This window comes from Ictidomys tridecemlineatus, chromosome 6 (assembly GCF_052094955.1).
Source record: "Ictidomys tridecemlineatus isolate mIctTri1 chromosome 6, mIctTri1.hap1, whole genome shotgun sequence".
NCBI lineage: Eukaryota > Metazoa > Chordata > Mammalia > Rodentia > Sciuridae > Ictidomys > Ictidomys tridecemlineatus.
In genome coordinates this window covers 15,378,044-15,400,907 of record NC_135482.1, presented here as the reverse complement: position 1 = coordinate 15,400,907, position 22,864 = coordinate 15,378,044, and the positions used below count along the sequence as shown (strand labels likewise).

At 48.5% G+C, this 22,864-nt stretch overlaps 1 protein-coding gene across 3 annotated transcripts in view; it reads right to left on the bottom strand.

Annotated features, from left to right (window-relative positions):
* The window catches only part of Appl2 (adaptor protein, phosphotyrosine interacting with PH domain and leucine zipper 2), a 62,844-nt gene extending 40,939 nt beyond the window's left edge, over positions 1 to 21,905 (bottom strand). For 2 of the 3 annotated variants that reach the window (XR_005731179.2, XM_005322333.5), the window contains exons 1-5: positions 21,681 to 21,904; positions 15,790 to 15,888; positions 4,905 to 4,964; positions 4,266 to 4,337; positions 1,211 to 1,298 (exon numbers count right to left, since the gene is read on the bottom strand). Coding sequence is in view for 2 of the 3 variants with exons in the window: in XM_005322333.5 (XP_005322390.1) it covers positions 1,211 to 1,298; positions 4,266 to 4,337; positions 4,905 to 4,964; positions 15,790 to 15,888; positions 21,681 to 21,734 (373 nt within the window). In the remaining variant the exon portion in view is untranslated. Of the gene's footprint in view, positions 1 to 1,210; positions 1,299 to 4,265; positions 4,338 to 4,904; positions 4,965 to 15,789; positions 15,889 to 21,680 lie in introns of all 3 variants that reach the window. The other variant, XM_013357301.4, reaches the window with a different exon arrangement.
* Positions 21,906 to 22,864: the final 959 nt, after the last annotated feature.

Here is a 22,864-nt window from a genome sequence, read left to right as displayed (position 1 = left end):
GCTTCTTCGATCAGAATTTTTTCTTTTATAGGAATGTTCTTCAAACACAATGAAATAAGAAGGAACAATGGGACTAGAAAATTTGCATTCCTTTTTTTTATAAACATCACCTGGGTTTTTTCAGTATTATTCTTTTCTTTCTTTTTTGGTACCAAGGATTGAATCCAGTGGTGCTTAACCACTGGGCCACATCCCCAGGCCTTTTCTATATTTTATTACAGACAGGGTCTCCCTTAGTTGCTAAGTGCCTCGCTAAGCTGCTGAGGCTGGCTTTGAACTCACGATCTTCCTACCTCAGGCTCCAAAGCCACTGGGATTACAGGTGTGTGCTACTGCGCCCAGCTAAGACTATTCATTTTTATTCATTTTTGACTGCTTTAATTTCTAAGAGAGATAAAATCATTCTTTTTTCTATATATTTTTTAGTTGTAGATGGACACAATATCTTTATTTTTGTTTTTTTTTTTTTATTTTATGTGGTGCTGGGGTCCGAACCCAGGGCCTCACGCATACAAGGCAAGTGCTCTACCACTGAGCTACAACCCCAGCCCGATAAAATTATTCTTAAGTCCAAAAAGCCACATAGGCTCTCTGAACCAGTCACAGATGTCCTCACTCACAACTAGGCACTCCACGAGAGAGCAGGGACCCGCCCGCCCATCCACAGCTATGCCCTGGAGTCCTGCAGAGAGAAAGCATGAGTTCCCACCCGTCCTCCCCCCCACAGGCTGCCGCGTCACACTCTAGAGCATTCAGGTTCCCCAGGAACATGCCTTTGCAGAGTCCTTAACCTGTGACACTCACCTCAGTCACACTGTGTGCTTGCTAAATATCATACACCATTCGACACCCAGGTCAGAGCTGGCCTCCTCCAGGAGCCTTCCCTAGCACCCATTCCGGAAGCCATCCTGCCCCTGCGCTCCTTTCCCATAGGGCTCTGCCTCCTCACCTCCTGACCTTACAGCAGTCTGTTTCTCCACCCTTGTCTTATTTGCCTGTGGCCTCTTTAAGGTGAGCCAGGAACATGGGGTGGGGGTGTGTGGGGGGTGGGGGGATAGGGTGGTGATGAAGGTTTGCTAAACTGACCTACTCAAAAAGAAAGGCATTTCTCAATGATCCACACACATTTAAAGACACTAATGCAGTAAGAATTACTGTTTTGAGTTAAATAGTATTTTGAAGGTAAATGCAGTGAACTGAGTTACAATACCTGTGAGATCCTTTTCTCGAAATTGTACAATAGGTAGGACCATGGCGTCTGCCAGCTGTTTGGCCAGCTCTGTATGGAGGACATTAAGCTGAAAGAAAAGAAACTCCTCAGAAAACCATCCATTATTACTGGGTCTCAACTCACCAGGGGACTCTGCTGAACACTTCTAGGTGGTTAAAGAGCTTGGCTGGACTTCTTTAGCAAATAAATACCCCCATAAAGCTGTAAAGGAGAGGCCCAGAGGCACTAAAAAGGTAACACAGGGTTCCAACTAACTGGGCCGTCAGTGAAGCTTGCTAAAGGCGGGCCCAGTTACTCTTGGTTCACTGTGCAAACTCCGGTTCGTGTTCCTGGGTCACACCCCCTGGAGAATGGGAATGCTGTATTTGCTGGCAGTAGCGTGGCTTGCAGCCAGAGGTCAGCACAGTTAGCCATTCCCAAGGTCACAGTTCTCTCTCTCAGAGAAAGCTCCAGTTACACCAGAAAAACAGTCTGGCTGGGAACAACCAGCCCCGAGCCCAGGGCCAGCAGCTGTGGGCCCCACGGATTCAGCGGGAGAAAGCTCGGTCCCTGGTCCCTGGTCCCTGCTGAAGCCAGCAACAGGCTGCAGGCCTCAGCTCCCTGCAGGACCACCAGCTAGGAGCAAGCCAGCTGCGTTCCAGGGTGACCCTCCTCACCAGACACCTTCAACAGCTCTAGGTGTCCTCTCCCCTCTGCCTTGAGGGGTTATTAAAATCCTGTCTTGGGGGGCTGGGGATGTGGCTCAAGCGGTAGCGCGCTCGCCTGGCATGCGTGCGGCCCGGGTTCGATCCTCAGCATCACATACCAACAAAGATGTTGTGTCCGCCGAGAACTAAATAATAAATATTAAAAAAATTCTCTCTCTCTCTCTCTCTCTCTCTCTCTCTCTCTCTCTCTCCTCTCTCACTCTCTCTTTAAAAAAAAAAAAAAATCCTGTCTTGGTAAACAGCCTAGGAGAAATAAACACGCTCTCCGCAGGGCCAGCACTGGGGCACTTTTTGTGTGCCCGCTTTACAGACTCTATGCGGTTCAGTCCTTGCCCACTCTGTGCATTAGGAATTTATTATTCCTATTTTACAGGCAGGCAAACAACCCTGTAAGTCCGGAAAGCAAATAAATGGCATGGCCAGGGCTGTAACCACAGGCTGCTGGGATCTAGAACGCATGCCGTCCCACTACACAGCCTGGGACGTGGAGCTTGGTCCTTTACGCTCACAGTGCTGTGAAGCTTCATGGGTCTGGGCGGGTCTGGGGGGGTGGTCTGGGAGGGCCTGGAGCAACAAACAATAGGAGACTGTCCCTCAGGTGCAGACTTGTGGGCATGCTGAAGGATGTTCCGGGACTCCTGCTGGTGGCTAAGGGCACGTCACCCATGGTCATTTCTAAGGACCCAGAGTTTTGAGCCATCAAACTTCTGCTGTGTTTGTCACCTCTAGCCACTGTGTGATTGCTGGGAAGAGTGGAAGAGGTGGCCCACATCTCATCTTGGTGCTTAAGGATCGTCACAGAAAATGAAAATGGCAAGAAGACCTGCTTCTGTGTATGGCTGCTGTGAGGACGGGACAGGGACAGTACACAGAGGGACCGCCCAGAGCCCGACACGCACATCCTGGCACTTGCTTGACCACTGGAAGCTGTGATGACAATGACCTCCTGTCTTGGGCACCACCCCAGGAAGTGATCAGAAGCCTTGCTTTAGGGGAGACCACCAAGCCCGGGATCCCCACGGGACTAACAGGGAAGAGTCCATCCTACACATTTGATGGACTCTATCAACCATCAGACCTTTCACGCCACTGGCTTGTTTTTTTAATTTCATGGTCAAATTACTTGTCTTGAAGACTTTTCCACCTGGTTGAGACCCAGGTTGAAGAAACACCCCAAACCCACCCTCCTCTTCCCAGGTCTGGGCCCGCTGGTACCCAAGCCTCCTTCTGGGTCTCCGGAGAAAAAGCAGCTTGTGTGGAGCCTCTGACGGTACCAACCTCCGGCTGCCATGCTACCACCCAGAGACTCCACCACCCTGGGGAGGTTCTAGTCCACCAACAGAACCAGCACTGCCCAGAAGAAGATGGCCACGAGTGAGCATTTGAAACTGAAAATCTTAGTGGGGGTTCAGGCCACCAGCCACGCTCCTCAGCAACGCGCCTCTCTGCAGAACACAGGTGACTTCAGGTTCAGTCTACGGCTTCCCCCCAGATACCTGTTCACTGTTAATGAAGAAAAAGTCTCCTCCCTACCTCCCCAAATCACATTTTACTTCTCTGTAACCACATTTTACTTACCTTTCACCCATCTCAATACACATTTTAAAGAGCCTTGACATGAGTATACCATTGTGATATAATGAAAAGTACAGATTTAGTCTCTGTTCCTAGCTCCTAGCACAGAATTCCTAAAACCCTTATAACTTCCTGAGCAGTGGGGACACAGGGGGTTTATGGCTATTGGTCTTATGACTATCCCCGGCATCACATCTTAGGACCGCTGGGTGACAGGACTGCCTTTTTTTCTAATAAGGCAGCGCCTGGGAATATTGGGAAACAGTGTCTTTGCAGAGGTAATGGAGGGTCTTGAAGTGATCATCCCTAATTTTCTAGGTGGCCCCAAATCCAGGGGGCAAACACAGGGGCAGTGAGGCCATGCAGAGTCAGAGTCAGAGAGCCACGGCCAAGGCCCACCAAGAGCTATAAAAGCTGAAGAGGCAGGGGGGAAGCCCAGGGACTGTGGGGGAGTGTGGCCTGCAGATGCCGTGGTCTAGCTGTCCGGCCTCCAGGGCTGCGGGGGAAAAGGTGTTGCTGTGAACTGATACACCCTCCCGAGGAAACGGAGCTCAGAAAGCCTTCTTTCCCCTCAAACTACTAACAGACGTAATAGTGCACATCCTCTGTCATGGAATGAAGCTTGGAAGATCAGCAAGTTGAGTTACCTTCTCAGATATTTAATAGATATTTAAAAATGGAAACCAGGACAAAATAAGGAAAAAGAAAATTCAAGAAGAATCACATAAAAACATCTCATGTTGCTATCTTACCTTATCCACCACTTCAGAAAAATAATGGAGTGTAGAAATTACCTCTTCATCACCTTTGCCAAGAGCGAAATTCTAAGACCAAAGAATGAGAGAGCCAGGTGTCAGCTAAATGAGCATCACCCTCCAAACGCCACCCCACGCCCCTCCTCCTGAGAGCACCCTGCAGAAGTGTCCAAATGAACGCAGCTGGAGCTCCCTGCTCCCCCCGGCCCCTGGGTTCGCCCAACAGCCCTCTCTGGCCATCCCCTCTTTGGTCACCTCCTTCTGAACATAAAGATTTCTCAGGGAGCTTACTTCCTGGGGTTGTCAGCTTGAGTTCCCTGTAGCCCCCAGAAGCTGTGGGCTCTCAAGGGCAGCCAGCTACTTCTCCTGTAGGCCCTCAGAGCACCTCAGAAGGACTTTGGGATGATCACTAGTTAGTATTTATCAATGGGAAAAAAAGAAAGGCCCCCCCCAAAAACGCTGGGGGAAAATAAGGGAAGGGAGAAGGAAGAGAGGAAAGGGAAGACAAAAGGAAGAAAAGGAGAGGAGAGGAAGGAAAAGCAGCACAGATCTTTAAGGACGCCTTTGGAGAATTGCTCTAAAGCGGCGCTGAGCAGAGGCCTGCCACAGCGCCAGGCGGCACGGAGCCTGGGTTACCTGCTTTTCATACGCCAGCAGCTGCTTGGAAAGTTGTTGGGTGGCCAAACACATTTCATTCTGTGGAGAGAAGAGAAGGCAGTGAGATCTGCCCACGCATTAGGGTCCATAAAAAAGGCCTCTCAGAGCATCCTTTAAAAAGCGCTGTGTGTGTGCCTGTGGAAGGAGAAATACTTTTTTCAGGCATTATTTAGAAAACAAAACCAAGACAAATCCAAAGGTTAATGCTTACCTTTTCCCCCACTACACCCTTTGCAAATTACTGTTCCTTCTGGTTTTTCCATCAGTAAACAACTGGAGCAAGAAATTACAATCCAGCCAGGCACAGTGGTGCACGCCTGTGATTCCAGCAACTCGGGAGGCTGAGGCAGGAGGATCGTGAGTTCAAAGCCAGCCTCAGCAACTTAGAGAGGTGCTAAGCAAATCATTGAGACCCTGTCTCTAAATGAAATACAAAAGAGGGCTGGGGCTGGGGATGTGGCTCAGTGGTTAAGCGCCCATGAATTCAATCCCTGGTACCAAAATAAATTTACAATCTGCCAAGCATTCAGCAAAGATGTGGTCCCTGTCCTGTGGATTGATTGGGGAAGCAGACACCAAAAATATGGCCCCTTGCATAATGAGAAGAGCACAGGAAAGAGGCTGGCGCATGGGAGGCAGGGACAGGAGGACCCAGATGGTCTCTGGGAAGACGTGTCTTAAGCAGAGCCTTGCCCAAGAGTGAGCTTCCAGAAGGAATGGACATGGAGACGCCCAGCAGAGCAGGGCTGGGACGGGGCAGGCAGGGGGCGGGCGAGCTGCAACACGGCCGAGTGGGCCTGCAGGGCCTGGGCCAGGTGGGCCTTCCTGGAACTGTGACGGGAACGAAGCAGCACTGGGGCAGTCACCACGGATGTGACAGAAACATTGCTAAACCCAAGAGTCCCATAAAACCTGGGGAAGGCACCGCTCTTTACCAGTTGTGATGCCCGGGGAGGCCGTGGTGGCCCCTGCCCTGCCGGTACCGTCCACTTTGCTCTGCTCAGGTTCCTTCCTCCCTCTCGGCCACAACGTGGTTTCCTACCACCTGCGAGCTGCTGCCAGCCACGAGCTGCGGGCTCCCGCTAATGCTGCTCCTAATTCGGGGCTCACTCCTGCAGGCCAGAGCCCCGGGTCTGACCTGGCATGGAGAAGGGAGGCAGTGGCCGGCCTTCCTGGCCTTGGCCTCATTACTCTCTTTCTCCAGGGGTTGCTGTTCTTCTAAGGGTCAAGTCCTGAGTCTATAGGAGCCTGTTTTAGTTTTTGTGGGCCCATCAGAGCCAATCCCACTTTTGGGGGTACTCTCGCTGCAGACAACTGGCCCAACTCCACTCTGCTGTGCTCCGCTGCCCTAAGAGTAGGCATGGACACGCCAGGAAAGCGGCTCTCCCCGTCCCACAGAACAAGGTTGAACAGCGCCCCGGGCTTCAGCACCCTACTGGCACGCTGCCCCTCAAAACTGACCGGAACTGGCGGCAAGTGAACGAGCCCAGGTGCCCCGCCCTTCACTTAGGCAGGAACACACAACACTTCTTAGCGCACAGCCGGTACAGACGGATGTTTGACAACGGAAAACTCATCTAAATTCCAAGTTTAAAGCACTACCTGGACTCCTGGTGTCTAACCTAAGCTGTCAACGGGGCAAGGAAACCCAAGCTGGGGGACGGCACAATGAGGCCTCGCCAGCAGAGCACATGGACAGGGGACAACGCAACTCACTAGAGAACAGCGAGGAGGACTGCTAAGGGGAATTGCTCTAGCTACCCTGGCATGTGGTGGAGGACAGCACCCTGTGGGATTCGAGTCCTCCCAACAGCAGCTGACACCGCAGAGCACTGGATTTACACCAGGTGTTTCCTCAGTTAATTCTGACAATCCTGTAGAGCAGGATCTAATTATTAACCTAATCTTACAGATGAAGAAACCAAGGCACAGAAAGGTCAGGCCACCTGCACAAGGTCACACAGCTAGCAGTGACCGGGCTAGGATGTGAACCCAGTCTGATTCTAAACTCCCCACTCCCGGACATGACTCTCTAAGATTCTGAGCCCGACCAAGACGTACGAAAGGAGAAAGCCCGAGCTCTACACAGCCTTGGTCTGTGGAGGGCCAGAGGGGAGGGCATGCAGGTGTCACTGACACAACTTGCCATGGCTGGGGGAAGAAGGGGCACAACACACGTGGTGGCTGTGGGTGACTGGTCTCTGCCAGGTCCCTCCTAACACTCTGGGAAGACGCTGTGTTCCCACAGGGCTGCTGTTTCAGGCCACGGAGACACTGGGCTTCCCGAGTGACTTCACTGGAACCAAGCACACTTACAGTGGCCCGTCACCTGCTCAGAGCAAGACTCAGCACGTGAAGTCTCCTGACCCGGGTCCTCTTGAGCCTCACTCATACCTGACCCAAGGTGCACGAGGCTTCGGGAGACGCCCCACCAACACCAGCCCACGAGCCCAGGCCCCAGGAGTACGGCCCCTCCCGGCACAGGCATCCAACACTGCTCGCAAAACTGGGGCGCAGGCGGAGTGGGGATGTGCACGATGGCGCCAGGGATGGCTGCTGGCACTCTGGGTGTTTTCTGAGCACCCGACATTGCCGCTAAGAGTTTTTCACACATGAGCACATTTACTCCTCAAGTGCACCCACGAGTAGGTGTTTTTCTTATTTCCATTTTACAAAGGAGGATGCTAGCTAGGGCTTAAAGAGGGTAAATCTGCAAGTTAGTTAAATAAAAATAAAAATAAAAACACGATTAATAACTGGCAAGGTAAAATACTCAGCCCAGGTCTGTGGGCCTCTGAACTCAAGTCCAAGTGCTTCACACAGTGCTGTTCCCCTCTGGAGCTCAACCTCTATCTAGTGAGCGTGCGGGTGGGAGGCCTGGAGGGTCTGCAGACAGGAACACAGCGCTCGCGTTCTTCTAACTGAAGCAGAAGAGGTGGCCGAACACATTCTACATAAGAGTCCCATGAACAATATGCTCAGTTTTGTTTGGCAGTATTGGGGTTGAACAAGGGCCTCCTCCATGCTAGGCAAGGGCTCTTCCACTGAGCTACAAACTCTGCCCTGGAGCAGCTCCCTGGCCACCCTTGACACTCTTTACTGCTACATAAAAATCCAAAAAGACAAGCTGGGTCTGGGGCTCAGAACCCACTCAGCACACACAGAGCCCTGGGTTCCACCCCCAGCACACACACACACACACACACACACACACACACACACACACACACACACGGCAAGCTGGCACAGAGCTGTGGACAGTGCCTCCCGTGTTGGCGAGCACCCCCGCAGCTGTGGCCGAGGCAGAAAGACAAGGGGCTAACAAGCCCGACAGGAAATCTGAGCTCCTGGCAAGGGAATGTTTATCTTCTGCAACTGTCACCTAAAACCATCCAGAGGCCTCTGTGGGCACCATCGTCCTTGGCAGCCATGGAGAGGCTGGGTGTGGGGTGGACACAGACACATACTCAGGTCTGAACCTAACACATGTCCAGGGCTGAGAGCCACATTCATTCTATGTTTGCCACAGGCTGGGACACACGGGTGCCCCTCCAGGTGCGCTGCACGGGGAGCAGAGGGCAGTGTGGCCAGAGCAAAGGCTGAGGGGTGCCCGCTGAGGACCTCGATTCTGCCCTGGTGGAGAATGAAGCCCTGAGGACCACGGGCTGCAGGATGACCAGACTGGATACTGGTGGAAGAAAACTGTCGACTGGCTGTAGCGGGAAGAAGCACTGGAGGGGGAGGGCACAGACAAGGGTGACCCATCAGGAGACCATTCTGAGAAGCTGAGTGAGACATAAATACAAAGAGGCCGAGTCAGGAAGCCCCGGAGAGGAACCGAGGCACCCAAACAGGACGCAGGAGTCAAGTGCAGCTGGGTTTCCAGGAAGGGTCCACACAACGACAGAGCCCAGCCAAGGAACTGAGAGGGCACGGGGCTGGGAAGGACAGTACCATGTCCATCAGGATGTGCAGACTGCCAGGAGGAGAGGCCCCACAGCCAGTCCTCAAACACAGAAGGGCTGGGCTCCCTGAGAGCTGAGTCCACAAGGGCCCAGGAGGCCCCACTCAGCGCACCATCAGTGGTCCGGCTATCAAGGGCACACAGGTGAAGGGCACTTCAGCCAGGGAGTGTCGGGGCAAGGAGGGTGTCAGATGCTTTCTCAGGCCTGAGGTCAGTCTCCAAGGCCAGGAAGGACACGTGCCAGGGCAGGGGTGGCTGGGGCCTCCTGGTGTAGACGGTGGAAGGGGCATGGAGGCCTGGCCCACTCTGACATAGCCAGAGACAAGGCTAGCAGAGCAGGCAGACCCCCAGGTCCCGAGAGCTAGTGGGCCTTCCTAGGGTTCACTTTTTTGCCTCTGGGCCACAGAGGCAGCCAAGTTGGGCGGAAGCAAGGAGTTCCGATGTGATTCACTGAGCTGCAGGGTACGGGGGAACTAAAGGAGGAAGGTGCTTTCTTGAGGGCAAGCACTGCAACATCCCAGGGAAACCTAAACATCTACACAGTGACAACAGGTAACAGTTGTTTGGAATAAAGAGCCCGAGTTCAGTGCTCTGCCTGGTGGTGCACACCTGTAATCCCAGGGGCTCAGGAGGCTCAGGCAGGAGGATGGAAAGTTCAAAGCCAGTCTCAGGAAAGGCGAGGCACTAAGCAACTCAGTGAGACCCTGGCCCTAAATAAAATACAAAATAGGGCTGGGAGTACTGAGCACCAGGCATTAGGCAGGTGGGGTGGGGACCAGCTGCCACTGCCATTTGACTTAGAAGGTGGTGCTATTAACACCAAGGGCATGCTTTGTGCCAGGGACTGACCTTAGCACTTTGCAGATATTGATTATAGAATTAACCCTCACATCAACCCTGTGAGGTGGGGAGTGTGGCCTATGTTGAGCCGACAAGGATGCCTGCCAATGGAGTGGCTTGCCATACCTAGGTCATGCCCAAGTGGCCAAATCAAGACCAGAATTCAGATCTGTTGAGCCTACGGTTATAGTGAGCCTCCATACCTAAGAGAGGAAGCCGAGCCCAGAACACTCTTTCATGCCATTATGAAGGCCTTCCCTGCCAGCGTGAGGACAGATTTCACATGCAAGCCAAGCGTGGGTACCCACTTGGGCCCTCTAGGCCCTCAGATCTTAAAACTATATATTTCTTCTCAATCTCTGGCATATAAGCTTCAATTTGACGGGGTTTTTCAGGGCTGCTAAAATGCACTTACGAAAACTATCTTGACAAAAACTAATAAACAAGCCAGGTGTGGTGGTAATACCAGCAGCTCAGGAGGCTGAGGCGGGAGGATTGTGAGTTCAAAGCCAGCCTCAGCAAAATCAAGGTGCTAAGCAACTGAGTGAGACCATGTCTCTAAATAAAATTCAAAATAGGGCTGGGGATGTGGCTCAGTGGTCAAGTGCCCTTGGGTTCAATGCCCAGTACACAAACAAACAAAAAACACTACTAAACAAAGTACGGTGTTCTGGGATACAAAGAGAAACTGGATCCCACCTCTAACATACCACACAGCTGTCAAACAGGGCTTGTTCTTCTATAATGACAAATACCATCTTTGAAACGTCAAATTTCCCTAACCTCTGCTGCCATTTGAGGAGACCAATGTGTCAGAGAAGCAAAGTATTGTGCTGAAGCATGTGTACAGGCTTGGAGTCAAAGATCTGAGTTCAAGTTCTGGTTCTGCCACTCGTCACTGTGTGACCTTAGGCAAGCTACATAACCTGAGTTTCCTCCTCTGTAAACGCATACCATAATAACCCCACACCCTTATTATGAAAGCTAAATGAGCTACTGCACAGTAGATGCCGAACCTAGTGTGTGGCACGTCGGGGTGTCTAATAAATGGAGCTTCTGTTTTAACTGTGACCCGTCGGCCCCTCCCTCTCCTATCACAGGCTCACGCCCTGGCTGCCCCCTGCCCTCATGCTGTTTCCCAGCAGGTACAGGAACTTGCTTAGCTCACATCTGTATGCAGCACCACGAAAGAAGAAGCCTGTCTTCGTTACTACACCAACTTTATGCATATCTCCCCTTCCAATTATTTCACTTCTATTCTCTCCCACTGTCCTCACCCCAATTTGAGAGGACACTGTTTCCACCTTAAATCTGAGCTTTTAGGATCCGTTTTAGGTTCAGTAGTTCTATACTCCAAAAGCTTTGGTTAAGAAAGGGTGGAGACGGGGTTGTGGCTCAGTGGTACAGTGCTTGCCTCACATGTGTGAGGCACTGGGTTCAATTCTCAGCACTGCATATAAATAAATGAATAAAATAAAGGTCCATCAACACTAAAAAAAATATTTAAAAAAAAAAGAAGGGCTGGAGAGATGGAGCTGGGTGATTGTCCTGCCTGGAGGAAGGAAAGTGAGCGCCTTAACCATAGTTCTCAAAAATATTCCATCCAAGATTTAATTTTTTAAAAGCAAAATAACAAAAACAACAACAACAGGACAACCTGAAAGCACTCCCCACAGAGGAGAATGGCAGGGACAGCCTTAGTGCCCACAGCTAGAACTGCCACTGCACCTGGCCCCGATTCCTCAGGACAACAGCTGCAAGGACATGATCTGTGTAATTATCACTGTAAAGCCCTAAGAAGTCCATTTTGAAAAATTAAAAAATGTTAAACCCTTTAGGAACAAAATTATGGCAGGTTACCAGAATCAGAACGAGTATCATAACAAATATACTGAATGCAAAATTTATGTGGGTTTAATGCAAAGTTTACGTATAGGTATAGTTACGCATCTGTTCAGATACTACTAAAGCTTTTAAACTCAGTGTTTTCAAAACAGTCGTGTTCCACGTAACCAGTTCTGATCTGCCAGTGCCCTGAAATGCCTGCGGCTTCGTTCATTCCAATGACCCACAGGCAGGACTCAGCCCCACCACGCGCAAAGGCACATGACAGCAGAGAGACCAGATGTGGCTCCAGGGACTGCTGCTGTACGATGCTGAGAACCACTTCTGGCCTACAGCTGCATTTCAGAGCTTTTGCCAAATGAAATATAAAAAGTCCCTCAACTAGTCACAATGAGTAAAACTGCTCACAGAACTTTCTATACTTTTTCTCTTCCTCTTTCTAAAACTAAGGGCTGAAGGACATTCATCATTCATCAGCAGCATTTATATACAGTTTTTAAAATATATTAATGAGATGAGCATCATGGTGCACACCTGTAATACCAGTGACTCAGGAAGCTGAAGCAGGAGGATCTCAAGTTTGAGTTTCAGTTTCAGCAACTTATTGAGATCCTGACTCAAAACAGGAAATTTAAAAAAGAACTGGGGATGAAGCTCAGTGGCACAGCACCCCTGGGTGCAATACTTCGTGCTGAAAAAACAAATAAGTAAGAAGAAAGAAAAAATAAAATATAATAATGAAAAATTATGTCTAAGTACTTGTTTTAAGAATAAAATTATAAAACTCTATTAACCTAATTCAATATGTCTTAGTAAAAAGTATTTAAGGAATAATATAAAACCAAGAAAATATAACTCAGGGAAAATAAACTTATCAGCTATGTGCGGTGGTGCACACTTGTAATTCCTCTGACTTAGGAGGCTGAGGCAGAGGACTACAAGTTGGAGACCAGCCTCAAAAACTTAGTGGGACCCTAACTCAAAAAATAAAAAAGGTTGAAACGTAGCTCAGCGGTGAAGTGCCCCCAGGTTCAGTACCCAGTGCCCCCTAATAAGATGTAGATATGAAATATTTATAACATTTAAATACATATAAAGACACACATACATAGACATATATCAAAGCAAACTGACCAAAGAAGATTCAGAAAAGTTTTCTTTCTCAAATTTAAAAGGCAATACAACACCTAAGCTTTCACATAAGCCTGACAAACCAACTATCCATGCCCCAGCTGACCTGAGCACATCTGATCAGCACCACTTGCTCATCCTGCAGCACTGACCCAACACTGTCACCAGCCTCTGCTGCAGAACCAGGCGGGAGGAAGGGTTTCTGGCCAGAGGACCCACGTGATGATCATGTGCTGTGAATTAAAAGCTGGATTCCAGCCTCTTGGAATGCAAGACCTACTTAATTTTGGCAAAACAGATTTTCTGTCTCAAAAGAAAAGATGCATAAGAGATTGTTTCACTTCTCCAGGCAAATGATTCGGACAGACATGGAAAAGCTGCACAGACTCTTGGGAGTGGCTTTCAGCCTCAAACAGGAGGGAAATCGGTAATAACAATATTCAAATTATTGAATGGCAAGCAAGTTCAGCATAAGTCCAGTTAAAAAAAAAGTCTCTTTTCTTATATTTCTAGTATTTAGGGAAAATATTTTAAAATGCCAACATAAATAGCCAGGACTTCATATTAAAAATCAACAAAGCTCCCAAATTCTGAATGTCTTTACCAAAACAAGTGGGCAAGCAAAGTCACAAATGAGGACTCGATTCTTTGTTGTAGATAAAAAGTGACACTCATAAAATACTGCAAAGTTTACCTGTCATATGTGTGTCTCCAGCTCTGACTCTGGATCTGAACTTCTAACAAGACCTCTTTCCTCACTGTGATGTCTTAAGAGAGAACTGGGTTGCCCCCTGGCCATTCCCCGTCCCAGCCTACCCGCCTGCATGTGTATACCTGGGTACACACACATGTACCTACCCACCCTTTAAAAATATATATTTTTTAATCGACACACATATTTGCATATTTATGGGGAACAGCATGGCAGTGCACACATATACACGATGTGTACTGATGAGATCAGGGTAGCTGGCATGTCTACACCTTAGACGGTTATCATTTCTTTTTGCTGGGAACATTCAAAATCTTCTCTATTAGCTATTTTAAAATATTCCATTAATTGTTAACGAGTCACTCTGCTGTGCTACAGAACATCAGAAGTGCTTTCTCCTACCCGACTGTACCCTGTGTCTCCCCACGTTCCTGGCTCCTCTTTCACCACCAGACCCCTTCTCACCCAGTCACCTCTCACCTCCTGACACTTCTGAAGCAGCCACCTCCTTCTGTTTCTACTGCACTTCCTCAGCCCAGGCCTCCACCCTCCATCCCATGTAGCAGTGAAGTTTGAGACTAAAGACTCTGCTAGACTTAAATGGGTGGACTGGGGCGAGTTCCTTGTCATCAAAATCCTCAGTCCCCTGACCTACAAAAGGAGGATAATCACAACACCAGCCTCACAGGGCTGCTGGGGAATGTAGATGAGATCATCAATGTAAAAGCTCCTGAAACTGCCTTCCAGCTGTTAAGTACTCAATAAATCTCAACAATACAATCACCTCCTTTTGGGTGCCCAGCTGTTACAGTTTGGCCCCCAAAGGCTGTATGCTAAAGGCTGGGTCACCAGCCTGTGATATTCCTGGGAGGCGGTGGAACTCTTAAGAGGTGGGGCCTAGTGGAAGGGAGCTAAGTGACTTGGGAGTGCCCTTGGAGGGGATATTGGGACCGTGGCTCCTTCCTCTCCCTCTCTTTGCTTCCTGACTGCCATGAGCCAACAGCTTCCTCGCCATGGGGTCCCTTTGTTACATGGGCTGGCCACAGGCTCAAAGGAACAAGGTCAGGCAACTGTGGACTTGTTAGAATCTGTAAACAAGTCAGGATGGCACCTGGCATTTTGTCAGGGGGAGTGGCTTGTGAGGTGGCGCCAGAACCATTTTGTCAGGGGGAGTGGCTTGTGAGGTGGCGCCAGGAGCCATTAAGTGTGGAGATTTCTTATTGGTTGACTGCTGTATCTAGTTTATGTTAATTAAGATAAGCTGTGTGGAATGTATATATACCCCTCCTGTCCTACAATAAATGGCTCCTACTCCTGCTGTATCAATCTACACAAGTTGTTCGTCACCACCCCCCCACCCCCACCCCCAGTTATTTTGCTGCAGCCGGACTGCGGCATGGACTAAATCCTCTGAAGCTGTGAGCCAAAATAAACCTTTCCTCCTTTTAAGTTGATATTCTCAGGTATCTTGTCACAGCTATGGAATGCAGACTAACACAACTCCTCTGGATGAGGCAACCCTCCTCCCTAGTACTCATAGCACTTGCTGGTGATGTATGTATCTGTCTCCCAACCCAAATGTAAGCTCCCTAAAGTCAAGGACTGAGGCTTTTTCCATGTATGAATGACTAATAAGACAATGAGTCATGAGTTTTAAGAGCTATATAATAATGATTCCATATGGTTATTAAGAGTTATACAATACTGAATGTGGTATTTAAGTCTTTAGAAATCATCAATGAGAAAAAGAAACATTAACAATACAAATTTAAGTTGGCAAGGAATTAATAATGAAAATTATCAATAGCCATATTTTGATGTGTAACATAATTTTATTTTTAAGTGACTCATAAATCTTCCCTTAGAAAGTGACACACATGGCACTTCTTGATCTTAAAAAGCTTCACTCTGACTACTCAGCAATTTATTTTCCATGGGTTTGCAAGCCAGAGATATTTGTTCCTCAAAACAAAGAAGCCACCCCATAGTTCCAGAACTGTGACTCAAGTCTTTTCAGAGGAAGCTCTGAAAAAACATGGCTCCCTCCCACACTGACATCCAAGACTGTCCATTTATGAGAGAGACAAAGAGCACATCTCAAAACACTGAGCCCGCTCATTCACCAGTGGGAAGAGGAGACTCCAATGTTTCCCTTTGGGGTTGAATTTTTAAAAATGAAAAGCAGTTCCGTGGTCTCTGTCTACGGGCTCTTGTTACAGGAAAACTACTCTTTCTCAAATAATGAAAAGAGAATGCCTTAGTTTTGGGAGGTGAACAGAAGTGAGAAAAGCAATTCTGATCTTATTTCAAATTTTTAAATGAAGCTTTTCCAACTCAAATTTCTCCTGGCCCAAGGGAAAGGGGCAGCCTACCTGGGCTCCGAAGACGCGCTGCATGGCCTGCAGCAGCTGGTTGGTGTAGTCGGTGAGGGTGCCGGCATCTTCTTCAAACACACTCAGTAAAGAGCGAGTCTGCAAGAGAGGGGGCCGAATTGATTTGTCAGTGTCACAGTCACAGGGAGGCAGAAAACACGCGAGCGCATGCACAAGTGGAAATGGGTGGGCAGGGCCTGGGCCGCTTTGCCTTCATCAGTAAAGCCAGCAACAGTGCCTCCTGTCAGGGTCACAGAAGGAAAACCTGTTTTTAGAAAGATTGTGACTGGGGCTGGGGGCCTGGCTCGGGGCTAGAGTCCTTGCCTGGCGAGCTGGAGGCCCTGGGATCCACAGGGACCACAGCACCGCCAAGAATTCAGAACCAAGGGCTATTATCTGTCCTGACTTCAACCCCTACGACATGCCAGTCAAGTCTGTCCAACAGAGAGGGGTCAGGACCGACACACTCTCCTTTCAAGTCTATAAGGCCAGCGCCCCTCTGTGCCCCAGATGTGGCTGCAGGCACCACTGGAGCCTGACCCCCCACAGCCAGCTGCTTGGGTCTGGGTTCTGGCAGCCTTGCAAAGTGTGTCGTCCGTCCCTCTTAAGATACTGCTGCAAGGTCCCCGTTTTTCATCATAGTTTATTCAGCCAACTCTCAAATTCATGGTTAGGAATTTCATGCTGCCTGGGCCCATTGGCGGTAGCTCTGGGCACAAAACTCAAACAGCAACAAGAAGGCCAGCTCCCTGCTTCCAGAAGTCAGGCTCCCAGGAGCTCTGAGAACCACTGAGCTATGCCACTCGCTGGAGGGTGTTTCCGAGTATTTTCATGGTAGTGCCCAGCACACACTAAGCACTGCAATATTGTTTATGAAATATTTACATATAAAATGGTGCACGAACAGGTGTTAAGGCATCACTTAAGAGATATATCTACTCATGGGACTCTTGTGAATGTGCCCTGCTCAGGAGGAATCTGAAATACTACACTAAGCAATAATGGGATTTCCACTTCAGAAAATAACTCATTAGGCAAAGAATAAAATGTAAGTTACAGAAATATCTTTAGAGGTGATACCAAAGTGCTTTACAAGAAACAATTTATTAAGATTCATTACTTCCCTACAAATAAATTTCAATCCCATCTTTTTCTAACCTATCAGTTGAGAGGTTTTCAAGTGGCCTGGGTTGCCACTATGTCCTATCAATCCTAGGACCTCCCCACTGCCATGCACCCACCTACTAGGGCCTGAGCCACCACAGTGCTGCACTACCCCAGGGGCCTGGGGCTGTGGGCTGCCTGCCACCCTCTAGCCTGAATGCAGCTGGGCCCAGACATCCCTGGGCCCAAAAGTCCCTCCATAAACAGAAGTGGAACCTCCTTTTGCTCTACAGACTCTGGGGGATCTCACAGCAATTCACTGAGGTCTTCCAGGATTAAAAAAAAAAAAAAAAAATTCCCTGCTCTGTGACCTACATACTCTCTTTGGTACTAATGCTTATCAATGGAAGCATCACAGCACTGACATGCAGAGACTGTAAAGGAGTGTGTAAAGAGCTCTCGCGGAGAGCAAACTTCATCAGGGAACTCATTCGGTGTCTAGCTCATGTTAGAATTCTTCAAACTTAAAAATCAAACCCCGTGGTATGAAATACATTTCACACTAAGGCCTGCGCAGAGGTTTCACCACACAATGTTTACCCTCAGCATGCATACACTCTTTTTTTTCCTATTTCATTTGTGAACAAAAATCATGGCTGTGACCCACTGGACTTCCTGACGACCTGTAGGAAAGAACACGGATTTGGAATTCCGTATTACATTTCTTTAAGTGATCATTTTTGTCTGAAAAACAAATATTGTCAAAGGACATTTTCAGAACACACGCTGGGAGTCTGTCAGTATTCAGTGGCCTGTGCCTGCCTCCTGCCTTCAGCCAGCATCTGTGCTGGGAACCGAGATTCAAGGTTGAGGAGCAATGACCCCCCACTCTACAGGGGCTCCGGGCCAGCTGGGGCCCCTCAGAGGAGCTGTGACTCACTTGGGGTCCGTCACCCCTGGGTCCACATCCAGGCTCTGGCACTAATTTGCAGAGTTAACAAGATAACTAATGTATGTGAAGTGTTCAGCAGGGCCGAACGAATACACAGGGATGGCAGAGGATGATGATTATGAAGATAGTGAACTTTCAAAAAAATGTCAGGCACTGGCGTGTCACAAAGACAATGGCAGCAGCACTCATGAAGTTACTATGGCATGTAGGCACATAAACCCCTAACAATCTAGAAAGTGGCTTATTTCTATTCTCCCGCTGTTCATGTGCAAACACAAGCTCAGACAGGGTAAATAACTTGCCAGAGGGAACAGTGGAAAACTCAGGATTTGAATTCCATCCTTTCTGTACTACCCTATGCTCTCAGGAGCATCCACAGCCAGAGGAGGGGAAAAAAGCAAGCACCCTAAGGATATAGGCTCAGCTCTGTGTTATTCCCTTACCTCAGTAAAGAAGCAGCTTGTGACCTAATTCAGCCATCCTAGACCTTCTCAATAGCATGTTATTGTGGAATGGCTCAATTTTAATGCCAGAATATTTTTTTAAATTTTTAAGGTTCAAAACAAAGTTCTACTCCCATCATTTGGTGGAAGGAAAGATATTAACTAGTAGAATCATAAGTCTAAGTAAAATAGTGTTATAAATAAAAAGAGCCTCAGGGGCTGGGGCTGGGACTGGGTGGTAGAGCACTTGCCTACCATGGGTGAGGCACAGGGTTCGATCCTCAGCACCACATACCAATAAATAAAATAAAGGCCCATTGACAACTAAAAAATGTAAAAAATAAATAAATAAAAATAAAAAGAGCCTCAGGACAAAACCCCTCCACAACGAAGCCATACAAGGCCACCCAGGTTAAGTTTGGAAGCATCTCATTGGCATAAAAAGAAAGACCTGATTTGGTTGGAGAGGGCTGTTCCCAGCTGGGCCACTCACAGCAAAATCTCAGAACTAAGTCTTTAATTTCTGTTTCAGTGATTCCAATTGCAAAATAATACAACAAACAGTGGGTTGGGATGGTGGCTCAGCCACAGAGTGCTTGCCTAGTCCATGGGAGGCTCTGGGTTCGATCCTCAGCACCACATAAACATAAATAAATAAAGGTATTGTGTCCAACTACAACTTAAAAAAATATTTTAAAAAAAAAAGCACAAAACACTCTCCCCCCAAAAAAAGCAGGCAATAGTTCTTCTGTCTTGGAAATGTATGACTTATAGGATAAGGAAATGGCCCCTTGACAAAGTACAAGCAGCCATGTCCCTATCTTTCACAGCAACATTCACACTGTCCTAAAACTGCTGTACACTTATCTGGCCCTGGAACATACTGTGAGCTGGTGGAGAGCAGTCACACGAATTTCATTTACATCATATTCCTAGCAGCAAGTAGTGGCTGGACAAATGGCCATGGAGTCCAATCTCTCATCCTGGAGATACCCTGCCTCTCATATGGCAGAGGTAAGCAGGGATAATACACTACACACACAGAATAGTTCTAAATACATCAGGCAGCACTGCCAACTAAAAAGGAGGAAATGAATACATGTGTCTAAGGTCAGACGACTTCTATTCAGCATTTCTTGGGTCACTCAGTTCAAACACAAAAGCTTTTGTGCAACCAGGTTACTTAAGCAACCTCACAGTTCTCCTACATAAACCAGAGGCAACAAACAGTAGCTGGTTTCTTAGGATTTTTTTCCTTTTAGTGAAACAAACTTCAGGTTACCAATAACAGAAAAGCCAGGTGCTAGGTAATTGGACTAACTTAAGCAATATCCCTTTAATATACATGCTGCCTAGGTTCCAATCCTGGCTCTGTCACTTTAGAGAGAACAATCTTGGGAAAGTTATATAACTTCTCTGCTCCTTAATCATTTTAAGAGAGACCTAGATTAAAAGACTGTTGGGAGGACTGAGTTAAGAGGGGTAAGGCATTTAGAACAGTGTCCACACATAACACACATGATCTAAGCTTTTGCTATTCTTTTTATTCTTTCCACATAACATGAAAGAGCTGGATTACTCCTTCCACTTCCAAGTCTATGAACCTCCTTGGGAGTACAGCTGTACCAGGCACAAGCTGCATATAAAATACACAAAATATGCTATAATGATTATTAAAGACCTTCTTAAAGGTAGCTTCCATTCTGTACAGCAACCACATCAAGAACCCTTAATAATAAACTCCCTATATTAAAAGGAACAGGAAATAGGAATCATAATGCCTCTAAACTTCTTTTTTCCACATAAAAGCTCAAAATCATAAACCTCATAGATAAGACAAGAGTTTAAAGCCTCTAGAGTGCCTTGAAGATCATCTCCTCCGTGTCCCTCATTCTGTAGAGGCTCTGCCGATGAGAAAAACTAGCCAGCCACAGGATGGGGATTAAGTGACTGCCCAAATCACATGGTAAGCTCAGTGTTGGAGCCAGAACGGCAACCCAGGTCTCCTGACTCATTTGCCAGTCTTCTTACTATTCCCTCACAGTGCTGCAAGTTCTTCAAGCCACTCAGTGTGTATTCATTTACGCGACAGCCAAAAATTCAGAATGTGATTTGTCAGTGAGGACAGCACAGGGAATGAGTACAGCTTCTTTAGACTGGCCTGCCCAGAGCCATGTCTGGTTAGGAAAGCAATGTATCTTTGCATCTCAGCGTCCCCAACTACAAAGCAAGTGGAGAACTCGGTTTGCAATGATCACTGGAAATTTCACATTAGGTTCCATTCCCATTCAATTGGTGGGAGGTTGGTGGAAATGCCTCCTATCATGGGGTCCAATTCAATTAAAAATACCAGAAGTGTAGAGTTGTATAAAAGAGATCTTTGAAAAATCAGTCAGTGGATGACAACTTGCAAAAAAATAAAAGAAAAAGCCACAGCTTGCTTACAGTGCCCGACTTGCCTGCATAGGAAGGATCACAAAGAAATGCGCACAAAACACAGGTGCACACAGCCCTGTTTACTTATTCTCAGAGGTGGAGATGCAGAGAGCACTAGATAAGTCTCTCAAAGAGTCATCCTGGGTGGTACAATTCACTCAGGAGAGAAAGGAAGGAACCCCCAAAGAGGGAAAACTGGGAGAAAAACTCTTGGCACTAGAAAATAAAGAAACTTAAATAACCCAGGGATGCAGAGCCAGGAAAGGAGATAGGAAGCAAGGGTAGGCCAGGTGGGAGGGTGTCAAATGAAGAACAAAAGCTCCCCAGAGAAAGACTATGAATTAGGAGCTAATGAACTAGTGTCATTTGCACTCATTTGCTATATTTACACACCAGTTTTCACCCCCAAGCTCAAAGGATTCGCATCTCAAGCGTGCTAATGAGGTTCCCTCGCCCGACAAATGGGGCAGGTGTTGTTCATTTTCTCTTCACAATGGAAAACAGTGCCAGAGAGGCTGGAAGAGGGACCCAGCCTCCCTGCTTCCCCTTCTGGACCCTACCCCCCCCCCCCCCCGTTCTGGTCACATCAGCAGAGGTGCTCCGAATGACAAGATGGACTTCTTTACTCTGAACCGCGAACTGTCTGATTTAAAAAACAAAAACTTTACAGGCACCTTCTCATTTAATTCTCCTAACTACCCAGGAGACAGGTACACTCATTCTCTCTATTTGACAGAAGGCAAAAGGCAGGCACCAAAAGGCGGGCACCAAAAGGCGGGCACCAAAAGGCGAACCGTCTGCCCCGGGCACCGTGCTAACAAGCGAAGGAGCCAGAGTTAGTCCCGGGAGGGGTCGCGACACGGGGGCTTCCGGGGTCCCCAGCCCGCCCCCTCCTCAGGAGGCGCCCCTCCGCGGCCTCGCCCCTGCGGGCGCACGGGACCCGTCGGCGGAGGTACCTGGGGGCTGTCCTGCAACGCCTCCTCCAGCAGGAGCTTGTCCACCGCGGGCATGGCTGGGTCAGGGCGGATGGAAGGACGCAGGGCGCGAGGCGGCAGCCGAGGTGCTCCGGGCTCAGGCTACTCAGCCGACTCTCAGTGCCCGCGGCAGCCCCGCGCGCGCCCACGCCTGGCCAGTGACCGCCGACGCCTGCCAGCCCGCCCACCTCCCAGCCCAGCCCGGCACGGCCCCCAGCGGAGCCGATCAACAGGAAGTGTGGCGAGCGTCCGGCCGGCCGCCGGAAGTGTGGCTGCCGCGCTTCCGACCGCGGGGAGCCGCGACCCTCGGGACCCTGCGTCTCATCCAGCGCTTAATGGGTTAGGGTTCCGCAGTCATGGCCGCCTGTCCCCCTTGCGCGTGCCAGTTGATGCTACAAAACCCAAAAGAGGAACCCGAGTGTGGGGAGATGAGGTTTTATCTACTTGTGGCTACTCAGAAACCCTCTTTCGTCGAAGGAGATAGTAGCTAACTCCCCACGCCTTTTTTTGTTTGTTTGTTTCTGGGGATTGAACCCAGGAGCGTTTTGGTTTTTTTTTTAAACCACCGAGCCTCATCCCCCGCCTCTTTTATTTTTTATTTTGAGACAGGGTCTCTCTAAATTGCTGAGGCTAGTCTTTGACTTGTTATCCTCCTCCCTCAGCCTTCCAAGAGGCTGGGATTACAGGCTTTCGCCAGTGCTCCCAGCCTCATCCCTTTTTTTAAACCGAAGGACAACCCTACAGTTCTCACACCAATTTTGCTAGATAAATCTCATTGCCCTGAAACAGTTCTGAGTGCAGAGAGGTCAGCTAAGTTTAGGAAAAGCTGGATTACTATGACTCATCTGTGATAGAGATAACTAGTCTTGGAAAACAGCTCTTTGGTTTAGGCCATGTAATTAGGTCTCCTTCTGCTGGTTGGTTATGTCTTTTTGGAGAATTTCATCAACGAATTTTTGGAATGGGAAGGAATAATCTAGTTCAGAGTTGTCATTTAGAGATGAGGAAACAGATTCCAGAGAATTAAATGATTTGGTTAGGATCATTAGAGTGAAGCTTGCCAAAGAAGATAAGGAAGCCAGATGGGGTGGGGAAGGTTGGCAAAGGGATCTTATCGTCTCTTTTTGTCAAAGGCAAGGGTCTCTGAAGTTCCTTCTTTAGGAATC